General features: G+C 40.3%; 1 protein-coding gene across 9 annotated transcripts in view; it reads left to right on the plus strand.

The window, feature by feature from the left end:
• Positions 1–7610, plus strand: part of ATXN7L1 (ataxin 7 like 1) — a 118319-nt gene extending 110709 nt beyond the window's left edge. For 8 of the 9 annotated variants that reach the window (XM_054049810.1, XM_054049829.1, XM_054049869.1 and 5 more), the window contains 2 exons: positions 3450–3524; positions 7471–7610. In XM_054049810.1, the coding sequence (XP_053905785.1) occupies positions 3450–3524; positions 7471–7512 (117 nt within the window). In that variant the 3' untranslated portion in view covers positions 7513–7610. Of the gene's footprint in view, positions 1–3449; positions 3525–7017; positions 7158–7470 lie in introns of those variants that run through there. The other variant, XM_054049819.1, reaches the window with a different exon arrangement.
• The last annotated feature ends 9218 nt before the right edge of the window (positions 7611–16828 follow it).

The following is a 16828-nucleotide window of genomic DNA, read 5'->3' on the forward strand; positions in this document are numbered from 1 at the left end:
TACACAGTAAACAAAGCCTAGCTCTGGCCTCTGGAAGACAAAACCATAGAAAATAGAATACCTCAGAAAATGCAAAGAAGGCGGCTTAGGAGAATTTTTTTGTTTGTGAAACATCCTGGAGGTGTTCAAGGCCAGGTTGGATGAGACAGCCTGACCTAGTGGGACGTGTCCCTGCCTATCTCAGGGGGCTGGAACTGGATGATCTTTAGGTCCCTTCCAACCCAAACTATTCTATGATTCTCTCATGTCCTGAGCACATTCCATATATCATGGAATTTAGAAATAGAGAGGGTACGATCTTGGGCCAGGCAATCCATAGGTAATAGCAGACAGAAATGGGTGTTAAGGAAAGGGATAAACAAATTCTAAAGCTGGTATAGCAGACAGAATGAAGGTCTCAAAGAATGGCTTAGCAGGTATATTTTCTCTTTCCTACTTCCAGCAGAGGTGCAACCGAGATGATTTGTTCGGCTTTTAAAATGGGTGGTGGCATTTTCTTTCTATCTTAAGATAGGTCTTAAGACCTTCTAAATATGTCCCTGAAGTCAGTAGAGGATGCTGTAAGTTCTTCAGTCACGCATCTGATCTTTTAAATATGTATGTGCCCAAAAAGAATAAATTGCCAGAAGGGTTAAATTGCCCTGAGAGACACGCTCTCAAATAGGAAAAAAAATAAGTACAAATTGTCACTTGGTACAAACATCAGTAACAGGAAATCAATTGCACCTTCTTTTCACAGTGCAGAGTGTATTTGTAGCTAGCACAGTCTGAGGAACTCTTGCAGATGTTCGCAGGAGGTTCTAAGTTCAAATTATGACTCCCCTGGTGATTAAATCTGTTCCTGTGGAACGCTCCTGTTCCACCTGGTGATGTATTTCAGCATGTTGAACAGTCATAGAAATAAGTAAACCATAAAGAATCAGAGATCTTTTCTGAATATTTCTAAATATGTGTAATTCACACCAATATCTTTTTCCTTACATAGAAGGTTAAATATATGTAATGAGTGTAATGATACACAGATTTTTAAATATCATATTTTTATATACATGTACATGTACATATAGGTATACTTGCATATATGTGTGTACACATATATGTAAAAGTTGGTCACAATTTCCTCTTACACTGCTGGTCTTTGAAGCTACACTAGTCATCAACAATAGGAGGTAAAGTGGAGTTGATTTATTTCAGACGTCTGGCTGGCAGCTAATTGTCTTTGTGACAAGAATATTGAATTGTATGCAATAATGCAACAGACATTTCCTACTGTTTATTTATGCTATAAATAAATGAGATTTGTACCCCCTTAAGCATATGGGTCAAATAATGTTACATACTTTATGTGTGACTATAAAACTCTGGAGAATACAATACTTGAAATCACTTTTAAGCTCTGCTGTTTTGACTTGCTCTGTTCTAGAAATGCAATCATTGTAGAAATTCCACAAAAAAAAACAGTATTACTTAAAATCTTGCTCCTGTTCCCTGATCTAATAGGGCAAATTAGAGTAAGGGAATAAGAACATAGAATAAAGCTCAAATGACTGGTGAATAGGCTCAGGTATTTTTTTTTTTACTAATTTAATTCAAGTCTAGCCTGGATAGATCATAACTCACAGTGCTAGCCACTGGGTTTTGAAGTCTGTTGTTAAAAGTGTATTTTTAAAAGAAAAAGGGGACTTGAGTCCTGGCCTCATCCTAATACTTTTGAAATGGTGTTCCCATCATTAAAGACCCAACACAACTGGGAATCCTTTCTTATTTTCACTGAGTGCTGTAACTGATCAGTCTGTCTGAATTACCCTTCTGTCTTGGAGCGCTGCCCTTCCAGCTCGAAATGAAGGCAGGATGGTAGAGCTGCACAAAGCCAACCACAGTGCTGCAAGCTGGGCTGCTCCTTGCTTTGCCTTCTGTGGAGAGTCGATCTGTTAGTTGCAGGAGTGACAAGTCAGTGAAAGCCTAAAGAGGTACAATATTCGCTCTCACGAGTCTAGGATCTCAGTGAGTCGACTTCCTAGTGGCTGTGTTTCCATTCAAAAGATGGGAATATATTTTATTATGGAACAAGTTTGTGAATATTATAATGCTGGATGCAGAGTAGAAAGGTTTGCAGACACGTCATGACACTCTGAATGGCTAGGAAGGATTTTACAAGGCTGTGTATCTTTAGTCAAGATTTGTATATTGAAGAGAAGCACATTGCTACCTAGAGAACAGCTGTGAAATGCAAAACACCAGGCTAAAGGGAACAGGACAGGCAGCAGCCTGCCTTTCTATTCTTTGTGTACCACAGGAGCTCCTTCAGAACTGGCCGTAAATAAAAACTTCAAACATTTCTTCTGGATAGAATGTGTATAGAGAACACTTTAAATAGTCACTGTGTCAGAAAGGGCAGACAGGGAAAGGAAGACGAAGGCTACTTTACACTGTGTGAAATGGCAAAATAACCAGTGTTGCAGAAGGGAAGGAGAAAACTATGATGCTGGGGAAAACCTTGCCAGTCAATGCCACAGGCCCATCTATTCAGTAAGAAACTTACAGCTGCTTTTCTCACTGTTTAGAAGACAGGTCCTTGCTACCACTCCATCCAGTGGTTCAAGTTGATGTCCATTAACTTTGTGAATAACTGTTCCAAATCCAGTCTTCTGCTATTTACCAGCAGGTGTCCATGGTTAATTTTTATCTGCCTTGTTACCCCTGAGGAACTGCTGCTATGACTGGATATCAGAAATATCTACGCTACATTTATGGGTTGTTGTAGAAAAACCTAAGACTGTGCTCCCAGGGTGCAGTGATCTCTCAAGCATTGAAATATGCAAATCGAAGCCTGCAGTATTTTAAGTACTTTTAAAATGTACTTATGTGTATTATCAATTTGCCCTCATTCCCGAAGAAATTCTCTGGTGCAGTAAACTGATAAAATTGCAAATTTAAACCTCTGGAGTTTGAATCTTCTGGTTAATATTTGCTTTACTGACCAACAATAAATGCAGACTCTATATGAAAGAAAATGGAATAACTTAAGGCATGCTATGGTGCTTGGCCCCTTGCTTTAAACTCCCGAGGAGTGAGAAAAGTTCCCTGGGGAGCAGTCAGTGACCTTGACCATTCTGTGCCCTCTCAGTCACTGCTGTACTGACTGCACTAACCAAGGAAACTAGCATTTCAGTCTGGAGAGGTGGGAGTTTACAATCTATTCCCACAGTAACTGTTTCTTAGTCGTAACAGTATTTACGTGCTTTCTAAGAGTTTATTTAAAGTTCACAGGCTCTGAGAGATAATTACTATTCTCTCTGAAGAAGTATATCTTTTGCAATAGCAAAATACCTGTGTTCCAAATGCAAAGCAATTAGTGCCACTTTTCACAGGGAAGGGAAGGCCATTACCAGTGTCTGCATTCAGCTGACAAATACGCCTCTTAATACTGCTCAATTAATGTCTTTCAGATTGGAAAAAATAGCAGTGTAGCTTTGTCCCAATCCAGTCCTTCGAGTACATCAAACCCCGTACACAACAGACAAGTAAGTTGCTTTGGAAAAAAGTCTACTTGAGTAGTCTGTAAGCGCTTTTGTATTTTATACTGTAAAACCTTAAAATACAATTTCTTTATGAATACAATTCTTTATAGAAGCTGTCTTTTGGTGAACTAATAATACATTTCTCCTCTCAATTTTTTTCCAGCTATTTTCCCCTCTGAGATTTATGAGTAACAAGTTTTCTCCTTGTTTTTCATCACCTGTAGCACACCTGAGGCTGGCTTCTGTGCTGCTCGCTGGCTGTTGCTTTGGTTTTGCAAACTCCATGGCAGCAGAAGCTGTCTGCGCAGGATCCAGCTAGGCTGGTGTGGTTTTTCTATCCAACTTCCCCTGCTGAGCGAGATGGCACAGCAGTCTCCAGGCTGGCACAGAAGGAACAGCATTTAAAAATAGGCCAGAAGTGAAAGCAGCAAAGGGAGAACATAAACAGGACAAAGAAGACAGGGCACTTGACTATTCAGAGAAACTAATTTGAAAGCATAACTAAGCTAAATATAATCTGAGCTCGTCTTAGACTATGAGAAATCCATAGGGTTCCCACCGTACCTGTTTATCACACAGATAATAATAATAAATTCTCTTAACTCAGCTTTTTGGTGAGGACAGGTGCTTGACCAGCCCTCTTCTGTCTGGAGGACCGACACACTAACTGAGTTTTTTTTTAATACGGCCCTGACTGTTTGACTTTCCAAGTTTATCAAGAATTATTATCAAGAATTCATTATCAAGATTCTTGGTATGAAAAGGTTTCCCACCTCAGAAGGGTGTAGGTTTAATTAAACAAAAATTCTTGAGAATTTTTCTATTGAACTAGTCAGTATTTTAGAATCCTGTTATGTATTCTGGCCAAATTATACAGGAATAGTTATTCCAAATGGCTGTCCTGCTTAGTTTCTGCTGTGTACATGCAGCAAAAGAGTGGCATGCTTGTAGTAATGATAACCCACAACTGTGTCCCCATTAAAAATATTCTGCATTGCTCGCATCTTAACTGCCAAACAGTGAATTTATTTTGTTCTCTTGGTGCTGAGTGCAAAGCAGTATCTGTATGGAAGCACTGCTCTCACGGGAAAAGAGTGGAAATTTTTTCCATGCTTCCAGGGACTGGCATTTTGCTGTGAGACGCTGTCATCCAGCTGCCAGTGACAAACGCCGGATAAAGCTGTTCTGAAGTGCAAAACTGTTCTTGCTCTAACCTCCTGCTCCTGTGTTAGTGTGAAATGCACACAACCCCAGGAGCGCGGTTTGTTGGGGTCTGTTGCCTAGATCCCATGGGGAAAACTCAACAGCGCACAACATTAATTTTGTGGCAGCCTTATGTAAACAGAGGCTATTGCTGAGCTTTTCAGCTGCCCCTTAACGTAACTTTATCAAAAATAGAAGTGCTTGCTTGTTTTAAGCCACACAAACTCTTTATTGTTAAATACATTTCTGTCAGTTTGGTAGTTGAATATGGAGCTCAGAATACAAATACAAAAGCAAATCAAGATGTATTCAGTTTTATTAAATTTCTAACACAGGATTTTAGTATTTGGAACCATGAATAATGATTACCTGTCTAAGAAATGCTTGTCACTGCCAAAATACATCTGAGCTGCTTTGTTGACAGCTTTCATCTCCAATCCAGCAACTGAATAGTCTCTAAATAAAATTTTAGTCTCAAAGTGTGCTATAATATTCCTTTATAAAGGTGTTATTAATCAGGTAACGATAAGTGGATCTGCATGTATATATGTTGTGTCAGTAAAGATATTACTGGGGGAACCTGAGCTCTCTTGTTTTAACGTTAGTGTTGTTATAACCATGATAATCAGGGAGTCCAAGCAAAGCAAGGTCTGTAGGCAGAGACAATCTCTGCTCCATAGTGGGATTTATAGTTGAAAAAAACTGGCAAGTTTTCAAAAATACAAGTCAGAACAACAGATTTCCAGCAATTGAGTCTGAAGTAGAATTGCAGCCATCAAGGTAAATGTGAGTGCAAAGCAGTTACTCTGTTCTTCCTCCACTGCGTTACCTGGGTTTGTCTGCTGGTGCAGAGGGGGAATTAGAAGGGAGAAGATTGTTGTTTGTCACGGTTTAGCCCTGGCCCAGCTAAATTTCAGCAGCTAAAACCATGCAGTTAGGCTCCCAAATCCCTTCTCTCCCTCCCCCAAGGAAAAGGGAAAGGGAAATGAGAGAAAAGACTTGCAGGTTGGAAACTAAAGCTACAGATTTAATGAAATTATAATAATAATGACGAAACTAGTAAGAAAGTAATCAAATGTATACAAGTATATGAGATCACGCCCCCACCCCTCAATGACTATACATCACCACAAATACTGTAGAGCAGACATGAGGGAATGGGTCCGCAGGAACTGGATTCAGGAATGCACAGATCAGGGATCAGGGGCAACCAGACAGACGAGGTCGTCACTAGACATCGGCCATCACAGAAGAGAGTGAGATGCTTGTGGTCTCAGTTTTATACCGAGTATGACGTATATGGGATGGAATAGTCTGTTGGTCAGTTTAGGGTCACCTGCCCTGTTTGCCCCCAGCTCGAGAGTGGCCTTTGTCACTATAGGGATAAGCACTGGCCTTTTTGCATACCAATGTCCTGCATTATCGCTTTGGGAGAAGAACACTGTCTCAGAAACATGCAGGTAGATTTCAGAGAATGAAGTTACATATAACAACAAAGTTAGTGACAAGACTGACTCTAATTTAGCTCAAACCACAGCATTGTTTCTGAAAAGAAGGGCGAGGGGTCCTTAACTCCACAGGGCATTGAGTGACTACGTGAGTACAAGGCATTCGGGAAATTGCAGTAGGCAGTAAAGCCAGTCTGGTTCAAACCTGTGATTGCCTGCCTGCAGTCCTACTGGGAAAGCCAACTTCCCCACCCACCTTCCAAAGGTGTCCACTCAGAGCTGAGAGGGCATGCAGCAACGCTGTGAAAGTCACCTGCCACCTATAACTGGGTGTTTCTCATTATTGAGTTGAGAGATAAAGGTGCCTCGTGGCAGTTGTAGTTTCACACGAGTCATTTATTTTGGTCGTTTGCTGCATTTGTTGAAGTACACTGTACTCTGGGTCCTCCTGTGGGGGACTGGTGGATTGTGAGGATAACTGTTGTGGGCCTGTCTGCTCTCTTCCCTCCCATTAAACTCAGTCAGGTTAAACTCAAACAGATTGTTCTCTATTTGTGTTTAATTGGAATGTTGCTGCATCTATTTGAGACCTGACCAGGGGCTTGTATACAGAAAAGCATGCCTGTTTTTTCAGCTATTGTTGCTTTAATTAAAAAAAAAAAATAACAGTAAGACTGCTTCTCTTTACAAAAACTACTTGGTTTTTAACAAGCATTAATGGAATGGTAGTTTTACAGTCAAATTATTTGTGTCTGTTAGTACAAATTATGTATTAAAACCTTGTTTTCTCCAGATTTTATCCTTGTTCTAGGTTTTTAACTAATCAAGTGTTTTTGTCTTCATAGTGCTTTTAGGTGCCTGAATGTGTTAACTCTTCAAGACCTCAATATGCGGTGGTTTTTAAATACTGAGTAACTAGATCGTTTTATTAAGGGAAAGTGACGACGTGTGTGCTGTATGGGGATTCCTTGTGCATGAAAACATGCTGTATAGAGGAAAAGATTCTTCAGAGTTGTCGTCTAATTGCTGCTCTTTATCTTTAATGATACTCCAAGTTAACGAGCATGAGATTCACCAAAGCTTACTAAGATCAGACAGTCCCAAAAGGAAATATGCTGTTTATTCAAAGCAGTTCCTTTTCTGAAAGGTCTAATGTAATCAGTAAACATGGAGGGAATTTAGTTCAGGGACTGGAAATAAATTCCTGGTTTGAGTTCTGTCAGACGCGGATGTTATTGAAGTATTATATACCGAAAGACATTGTGTGATTTTGAACCTGGCTCTGGTTTCTCTTCTAGAAGACATCAAACCGGACTGGTAGAATAAGGACTCTTCCATAGCAAGGAAAAGGAACCAGCCTATAATCTCTAGCTCTCAGCAGCCCTACTCCACAGGGTTTTTCTTTTCTATGTCCTGCAGATGGATTTAACCTTTTATGAATTTGTGGTTTTAAAGAGAATTAAATTTACAGAAAACTGTAATAGTGATTTGTTTAGTTTTTCACTTGTATTTGCCACTGATCTGTGCATTCTGCTTGGTTATGTTTCATGCCTCTTAAAGCTGTTAGCGTTGCAATGCTCCCTTTGTTTCCTTACCAGAACACAGCAGACATTCCAAAAAAAATCCAGCTCATGATTTGAATTTATTTAAAGGATCTCCAAATTTTTTCATTAAATAAAAATTACAGTAATTCTGTATTTAAGCTTGTCCTATGGATAAAAATTGAGTGCATTTCTTAGTAATTTGCAAACAGCTGGGGCACTGCAACTTTAGGGACTAATCCTGACTGGTGCTCTGTACCTACAGCATTTAATAATTTCAGTGGGAATTCTGAGTGTTCAGCCTCTTCCAGGATCTAAGATTCTATAAGGAATCTATACTTCAATCAATGCATAGAGGATTTTTGCACCAAACTGTAATTAATGTTATCAGGGGCTCAACATGCAAAATCCCCCTATCTCGGTGGATTTCTAGACACTTGAGATCTCGGCACCCGATAACCTCGGTTTGGGTTTGCAAGGACGGGAATTGAGCGGATTGGCTTGCATCAATAGAATTGCACTGACAGTGTTTCTTATAGGATTACTGAATAATTTTTTAATAAAATATAGATTTTATAATTAGGAAGCCAATACCAGGTACTGGAACAATAGTACAGAGGAGTTAATTTTTATTTCTACAGTGTTAAAAGTGCACTTATATGCTGGTTTATTTACATCTTGGGGAAAGGCGAGAGACTGCAAATAGGGAGATTATTACTACTTTCTTTTTTAAAAAAAGAAGGCTTAAGGCAAATTTTAAGACTAAAAATGTTTAAGCAATTATAAACAAGGCTAGACCCTTTGAAAAAAGTTTAGAAATATTCTTAAAATAAATTTTTATAGTGTTAATTTTGTAATAATTTATGTTTTGCTATACTTCAGAGCTAACTGACCGGTATAGTTTCAGAAACAGTATGAAACTTAGGAAAGTTTAAGCAATGTTTATATTTTTAAAATGTTCTTTGAATTATGTTTTTATTGTACATTTCTTCAGACTGAAAAATGTGTACATATCTTTGTTATTTTTGCACAATTTTTGTCTTGTTCAGTTTTAGGAGCAGTACTATGTTGATTTTTTAATTTATTTTGAGTTATAAAACTGCAGGAGTTTAAAAATCTCAGTAACAAAGTCATCCTCTGTAATCAATGAACTGCTATTTCTGGTTCTTGAGGGAAAACAGTGGTTGTGAGATTCAGTGGTTGCTTCTGAGAAATAATGCTAATCAGTGACTGAAGGAGCAATTTTGTAGTTTTAGGAAGCTTTAGCTCTTTCCATGCATCTTTTAATTGGAAAGCTGGAATATGGAGCCTGTCCTTTGAATGCTGCTTAAACTTTTTTTCAACCGGCTTACACCTGACAGCATTTCGGGAAAGTTAAGCGCCAAGTAAAATCCCACAGTGTTCTTTCATCATCAAAGCATCATTGTTTAATATTCTGTATCAAAAATTTCCGCCTGAAAAGTGAAATGGAAGTAAACATTTGGGAAAAAAAAAATGGATACAAACTGGACCAGCCTATAATGCATTAGTAGCATAGCATTCACTCAGTAGTTCTTTTTCTTCCCCATTTGCCTGAAAATCTTGTGATTTGTTTCCAGCAATAGAGGCTCAGAAGCTTTGGTTGTTCCACATACGCAATGCATAGGCCCGTCAGCCATAAAAAGCGACTTGGATAACTTGTATGCCTTCTTTTGTATCGATGTAACAATTGTAAATAGTGCTGATCGACCTTTGTAGAGAATAGTTTATACAGCATATTCTATTATTGCTGATTCTCAGTGAACTATTGTTTTAAAAAAAAAAAAGAAGAAAAAAAGAAATTTTTCTATCTACACCTTATATTTTGTTATGCTGTTGACCCATGGCACTTTAACAAAACTCTGTGGGTTTTGCATAGCTGGTCAGTCATGGGATATATTAAATAACTGTTGTTGCACAGAAATGAATTTGCACCTGCTATATTGTGCTTTCCTACTACAGATTTTAGAACCTTTTCCAGAAGACTTTTGAAGAAAGCATGTCCAATCATTCTAAGAAAAAAAAAAATGCCATACTTGTACAGCCAATTTCTTTTCTACAATCCATATTTTGTAACACTAAGTATTTTCATTCTTTGTCCTGCACCTTTATGTATTAGCAGTATCAAATAGAATTCATTCCATGCTTGTGATAATTGTAAGCAGAATAAATGTCTAAAGTAGGTGTAAATAGTAAATTCTATGGCTTACAGTTTAAAAAAGGAAAAACAGAACAAACATGTATCTGATTGATACTGCCATGGTTCAACACCGGGCCTGGAGATATTCTCTAGTGAGCGATTGTATTTTTTGTTTTTTTGCTTTATTATTATTATTTTTTTTTTGTAACATGGCTTTGTAAATAAAATAATTTATATGTTTGTAAGAAACAGATGGGTTTTGTCATTCTTTATCTTTACCAAGAAAAAATGGTATGTATTGCAAGTCTGCTTTTTCTCTTCCCAGAGGCCAAAGTGCACGGTGCAGAGAGCCAGCACTGAGAATTCGACGGGTAGTTCAAAAGATCTGCCTGTCTCTCAGTACTGTGCTGAACCCTTGTGGGTTTATTATTTCTGGCATTTGTGCCTAAAATATTTCTGTATTTACATGTCAGGACACATGTGACAACCAGCTACTGAGGTTTTTGCACTGATAAATCGTTTTTAAATGCTTTTGCTTAGCTGAATGCTTTTTCTCATTTCTTATCGGTGTAAGAGTTAGCTTTGCTTGAGCTGCTAGATTTAGGAATTCTCACTTCAGTGGGCAGTACAAATTTACAACCAGTCTTTTTATCATTGTTAATACTAAAAATGCAACTTTTATCTAGGCATTAAGATTCTTGTTCCGTGTGAAGCCTGTTCCAATTACAGATCAAATAAGACTTAAATTGTTCATTGCCTTGTCAGCTCTGCAGAGAGGGAGAGGACTACAGGTTTTTTTCTCTCGCAGCAAACCTCTTCTGCAAATCTGGAGAAGATGTACATTTTTATGCTCCTTTTATGAAGTGGCTGAAAACCCGGTCTTGGAGACTCTGTAGGGAAAGTGCTCACAATGACGGTGTGATCTTCTTCTAAAGGTAATAAATTTGGACTGCGAACTGTGGTTTTGTATGCATACACTCAGAGCAGGCAGAGGAGATAAAGCTGGCCTGCAGTACAGAAAACAGTAATCAAAGGAGGAAAATTTTACCTTCTTGGTAAGCAAACAGCTTTTTGTGTAATTGCGTGCATATTCTGACGCATGTGGCAAAACCTAATCCTGAACATCTTTAGTGTCCAATTTGGTCCTAGCTGCTTATATTTTGAAAACTTTCCTCCTTCCCCCCAATCTTGAGTTCACCTTTTCTAGTACAGAAAAAACAAACATCATGAAGTATTAGTAGATACTGAAGTTTCCTAAGATAGTCATCCCCATATATGGCCGAAGTGACGTTGTGTTCGTAAAATGTTTTGCTATTTCTAGCAGCCATTCAGAATTAAAGCTACAGCCAAGAAAATGGAATATTGCAGCCATCAGTTATTATTTGTTTGCCATCGTTGCCCATGGTCAGCAAAGGTCCACTAAATTTATTTTCTGAATATGACACAATCATTTTTTAGCATTTGCATCATTAGAACATTAGATTTACAAGCCATTCTCTGCTTGGAGTTGGGTTTCCCCCCACCCTTTTTTTGGTTATGCAACAAGTACTCTGCTTTGCTGGTAGTGGTGCTCTTTTGCTTCTATTACCTAATGTGCTCCAAATACCACCAGTTTTAAAGGGAGCAGACCACAATATAACTTTCCTATTCATTGCACGCTAGCTTTTGTGCATCTGCTTTTACCACAGAAATATTTATTTTAGAAGAAAGTTGTTACTGTCTGCAACCAATATCTATTGCACTCTTCCAAATCTGTCAGGATTCATAATTGGAAGAAATGCCAAATACTGATTCCAGAAATATTTGGAGGAGATTCATACAACAGATTCAGACTCCGGAACACAGGAATATTTATTTCATGCAAATTTTTATGCTGTTTTGCTCCTTGAGGTCCTTTGGAAAGCTGCTAATCAAAACAAGTACAGACCCCTCTTAAAACATACTTTCCTAAGCAGAAGAAAGATAAAGCCGGTAATTCATCAGCAGGTCCCTGTTCGCCCTTTGACTGGAGAATCCATGGTTTATGGTATGCATACTCTTGTTCTCATTTTGCAATGTACCACAAATGACCTGGACAGGATTCTTTTGTCTGTGTTTTCCTGTTGTTTATGGCTGACCTGCAGAAATACTTAGATCTAGCCTGTGATCTGCTCTCCCTATGGAAGAGAGAAGGGAAGCTTTAGGGAAGCTTCCCCTGTTTAGGGGAACTGGCCGTTTAGGGAAGCTTGCCAGAAATAACAATCAGAACCCAGGAGAACGTGATTTGAAGGTAAGGACACCAGTAGGGATTTGAGATGGTACGCAACATTCAGCTGTCCCTTTGCAGATTGCCCAAACCTGAAAGATTTAGCTCTGAAATTGAATCTGGGTTTGATTACCTTGGTGTGGTTACTGACATGGTTGATGTGACACCACAAGAGACTAGTTTTTCAGAAAAGTTGCCTAGCATGAACAAAGCCTCTTTAGAGAATGTTACAGGTAGAAAGGCCTGTTGGCTTAAACACAGTGATTGCCCTGGAGAACTCTTGAGTGCCACCCTGTGAGTCCCATGTCCGAGTCAGCTATTTCCAGCCTGGCCCTCACTGAGGTAGAGGAGGGATGGTGACAAAGCAAGGGTCCCTGTGGAAGAGAAACCATCATCCCTTCCCTCTGGCACACGTACTCAGTGCTGATTTGCAGAACTGTGTTATGGGTGAGTAGACAGGTCACTGGAAAAATATTACTTCAGTTCTAGAGATCTCAACACTCTACGCAAGAAACTCCTTTCTGGTCAGCTCCACTCTTAAACTGCAACTCTTTGCCTTGCTTTTTCTTTAGTCTCTTATTTTGACCTAGAATGAAGGGGGAGGGGGGTGTTGCTTTGGCTTTCAGATTTTTGTTCAATCTTGCCTTGACTTACTCCATCCTCATTAATTCTCTTTAGGATCTGTGTTTGAACCACATGGTCTGAACGGTAATACCAGCACAATAGACTGATACTTTCATTATCAAGGAGACACCTAGAAGGTGCAGAAAGCTGGTGTTCACTTGTGTTATTTTGCAGAATGTTTCCAAGGCCTACAGTGTCACACCCTAAGCATGGATGCTGCCCACAAAAGAAAACATTCAGGGGAATTGCTCTGTTTGTACTCAACCAAGAACAAGCCATGTGTCTGTTTGTTCCAAGTACGCAGCAGAGTCAGTGTTGAGCCTTTCATTCCTAACAGACAACTCTCTAATGCCTCTTCTACTTCGCCCCTAGTGTATTACTGGACCTTTCACTCCCATGACCTCCACTACTGATCTTCCAATTCTGAACTTCTTTCATCTGCAGGTAAATGCCAATGAAGCCTGAAATACTGGCTTCTCCATGTCAAGCTTCTGCCCAGGGCCTTTGGGCTCACACTGGCCTTCAAAATCCCTTATGAAGTTGCAAAGGAAGAAAAGAAGAAAAGAAATTGAAGCACCACTTGCCCCAAGTTAGAGGGACCTAATAGCAGCCTGCCAATACCTACAAGGAGGTCAGAGCCAGGCTGCACAGTGCTGCACAGTGGGAGAGTGAGAAGCAGTGAACATCAGCTGACACAAGGGAAATTCCAACCGGATACAAGGAAAAGCCTTCCTGACATGGAGACAGTCAAGCATTAGAACAAGTTCCTTGGAGAGGTAGGTGCAATCACCAAATTTCGAGTTTCAAACCCAAATTGGAATAAGTAACAATGATGATCTAATTCCTCTCTCAAGGTCTCATCTTGTAGGGTCATTTTCTTAGAAATGCTCCCTCGGGCCTCCTTAGGGTATTTTCCTAGTACCAAACCCTCTTCATTGCTTGGTCTTTGTTTTTCATTAACAAGCTTTTTTTGGTAACTGTAATTCCCACTTGGAGCTGGTGATGCCCAAGACCTTATCACTGGCCTTTCTCACTCTACTCTGTCTTTCCTAGATCAATATTTCACTGGATTTTTTTCCAAATGTCCCTGAGATATACCGCAGAATTTCCACTGAACCTTTTTACCTGCTTTGTTTCTAAGACGGCATAGGATGAAGCAGAGAAACTGCTGTCCATTCTAAGAACTTGTCTTTTTACAGTCACAGAACCAAGCACTTCAGATATTCTCCAAGAATGTTAATATTTTGAGGAATCATGAACATCTTTACTCTAAGGATGGCTAACTGTGTAACAGACTAGATGGCATTATTTTATCCCAGTAATCGGTACATTCTCTATTATAGCACATGCACTGATCTTGACAACTATGGGAAACCACCTACATTAACACTGACTTCCATCACATGTTGATGCATCAAGAAAAAACTTGGGCTGGGGGGTGGGCAGAGAAACTAAGGTGATGGAGATGGATCTCTGATCTCCAACACCCTGCGTAGTGTGACTCACTCTACAGATACTGCTAGAATAAAAGCATCTGTAGTCTTAAGAGTGATGGGCTCAGAGCCACGCTTAAACAGACAAACATGCTATATATTGCAAAGAATTAAGGCTCCGGCCAAGTATCTTATTTTTCCCCCTTTGCCTTCAGCAAAAGTTCCACTGTAGTTTTAGGAAATCAATTTAATGGGTTTTCGGTCAACCGGGAAGTGGCCAGTTCTGTACGACAGCATTTTTCTAGAGATAATGATTTTTGATGTCAGGTTTAGTCTTCATTTTGCAGCTGACTGAAAATAAAAACCCAAATGTTTGCAGGCTTAGCCTTAAAACTGAAGCCTCTTGTTCTTGTAGAGAGGGGTCCGATGGCAACGTGGTGTAGGCACAAGTGATCCAGGCTACTTCTGTAGTACATCAGAGACAATTTCTTAACAGAAGGGCTCAACAAGCTGAGTCTGGCTATGCTAGACGTGCTACTCACACATAAGGAAGGGCTGGCTGGGAACATTGACATTGGTGGCAGCCTTGGCAGCAATGACTACAAGATAGCAAAGCTTAAGATTGTGAGGGAAGTGAGGAGGATAAATAGTTGAACTGCAACCCTGGAATTCAGGAGAGCAGACTGTCTCCTGCAGACATTTTCTTGGCAGAATCCCATAGAAAACTGCCCTGAAGGACCCAGGGGAGCTAGCTGAAGCACGAGAACAGTCCATTCTGACATGCAGGAAGCTGAGCAGACATGGAAGGCCAGGGTGGCTGAAAAGGGAACTCCTGACTGATCCAAAAGGCAAGTCTACAGACCATGGAAGCAGGTGTGGGCTACCCTGGAGGAACACAGAAACGCTGCCTAAGCATGCTCAAGCAGAACTTGGAAAGCCAAAGCTCAGCTGTGGTTGGAATTAGTGAGGGATGTGAAGGGCCCTTTCAGTGTACTAACATGGAAGAAAGGCTAAAGCAAATGCGGGCTCCACTACATGGGGTGGTAACCTAGAGACAAAGGACATGGAAATGACTGGTGTGCACTTGGTGCTGCCTTTGCTTCAGGTTTTAACTGGAGAGGTCTGTGCACAGATCTTCGGGCAGAGTCTGGGGAGTGAGGCACCAATCACCTAAAAGGAAGCCTGAGTTACGGATTACTGACCCTGGGTCTGTACCAGTCTGTGGGGGAAGCTGGGCAGGGTTCAAGGATGCAGGCTGATAGCACTACAAGGCTGGTATCACCCTTGAGAGATTGTGAACAGGGTATAAGGTTTCCAAGGACTGGAAAAAAGGTAAATGCAATGTCCATTTTCAAGAAATATGCAGGGAACTAGAGGCTGCTCAGCCCAAACTCAATCCCAGGCAGATTATGGAACAAACACTTCTGGAACTCGTGTCCAGACTACATGGAATTACCAAGGAGAAAACAGCTGACCAACCTGCTTGCCTCCTGTGACAAAATGACTGCTTTCAGATTCTGACCAAAGACCAGTGAATGTGGTTGTCTTAGCCCTTTAGCAAGGCTTTTCACCATCTGCTTTTGTATTCTTACAGTAAATTGGAGAGCAGTGGATTCAAGGCATTGACTAGGAGTGGGTGGAAAATCACCTCAGCAGTAGGGCTTACAGGGCTGAGGTCAGTGAAGTCCAGCTGGTTGGTTGTTACTAGTAACATGCCTCCGGGGTTAATACTGGACCAAATAATACTGAAGGGTTTCATTCACCTTGGGTCTTGGGATGGGTTGAAAATTCATGGGCAACAACAAACAGAGGGTAGAGAGGTGGTTGACGCAGTAGAGAAGAGGGACCTCCAGAGGGACCTCAACAGGCTTAAAAACTGGCATGACAGGAACCTCTTTAGGTTCAACAAAGAGAAATGCAGAGTCCTATACCCAGGAGGGAGGCATAACCCTATATCATTGAAGAAGCCGAGTCCTGACTGGCAAGAAAGGAGCTTTACAGCAAAAGGGCCTGGTTGACAAGCTGAACAGGAGTCAGAAATGGGCCCCTGGGGTGCTGAAAGGTAAACACAGCCTGAGCTGCAGCAGTAAGAATGGAGACAGCAGTCAGAGGGAACTGCTCATCCCTCTGTGTCTCAGCACCTGTGAGACTGCATCTGCAGAACAGTGTCTAGTTTGGGCCTCCACTGTTCAAGACACAGCACGCATACTGAAATAAGTCCAGTGGAGTGCTATCAAGATGGTCAGTAACTGAAGCATATGATGTATATGCTAAAAAATATGTTTTGTTCAATTTTAAGACTAGACACAAGGCAAAAACACTTTGCAATGTAGTTGAGGACTGGAACAGGGACCAAGTGATGTGGAATCTCCGTCTTGGAGATAGTTAAAGCTTGACTGGACAAAGCTGTGAACAACCTGATCTGAATTCTGAAATTAAACTAGTTGGTGGAGGATTTGACCCCATGACCTCCAGAGGTCCCTTTCAACCTAAATTATTCTGCCATTCTATACAGTAAAAACAAACAAAAAGATAAAATAAAAGGTTCTGGATATTGAGGTAATGAATACCCAGAAAATTAACATTTCTGCTGTTAAGCACTTTCCCTTATAACTGCATAGTGTAAAATCCCCTGCCAAGGAACTCACCTGTGTC

Source organism: Cuculus canorus, chromosome 1, assembly GCF_017976375.1.
Source record: "Cuculus canorus isolate bCucCan1 chromosome 1, bCucCan1.pri, whole genome shotgun sequence".
In the NCBI taxonomy this organism is placed as follows: Eukaryota; Metazoa; Chordata; class Aves; order Cuculiformes; family Cuculidae; genus Cuculus; species Cuculus canorus.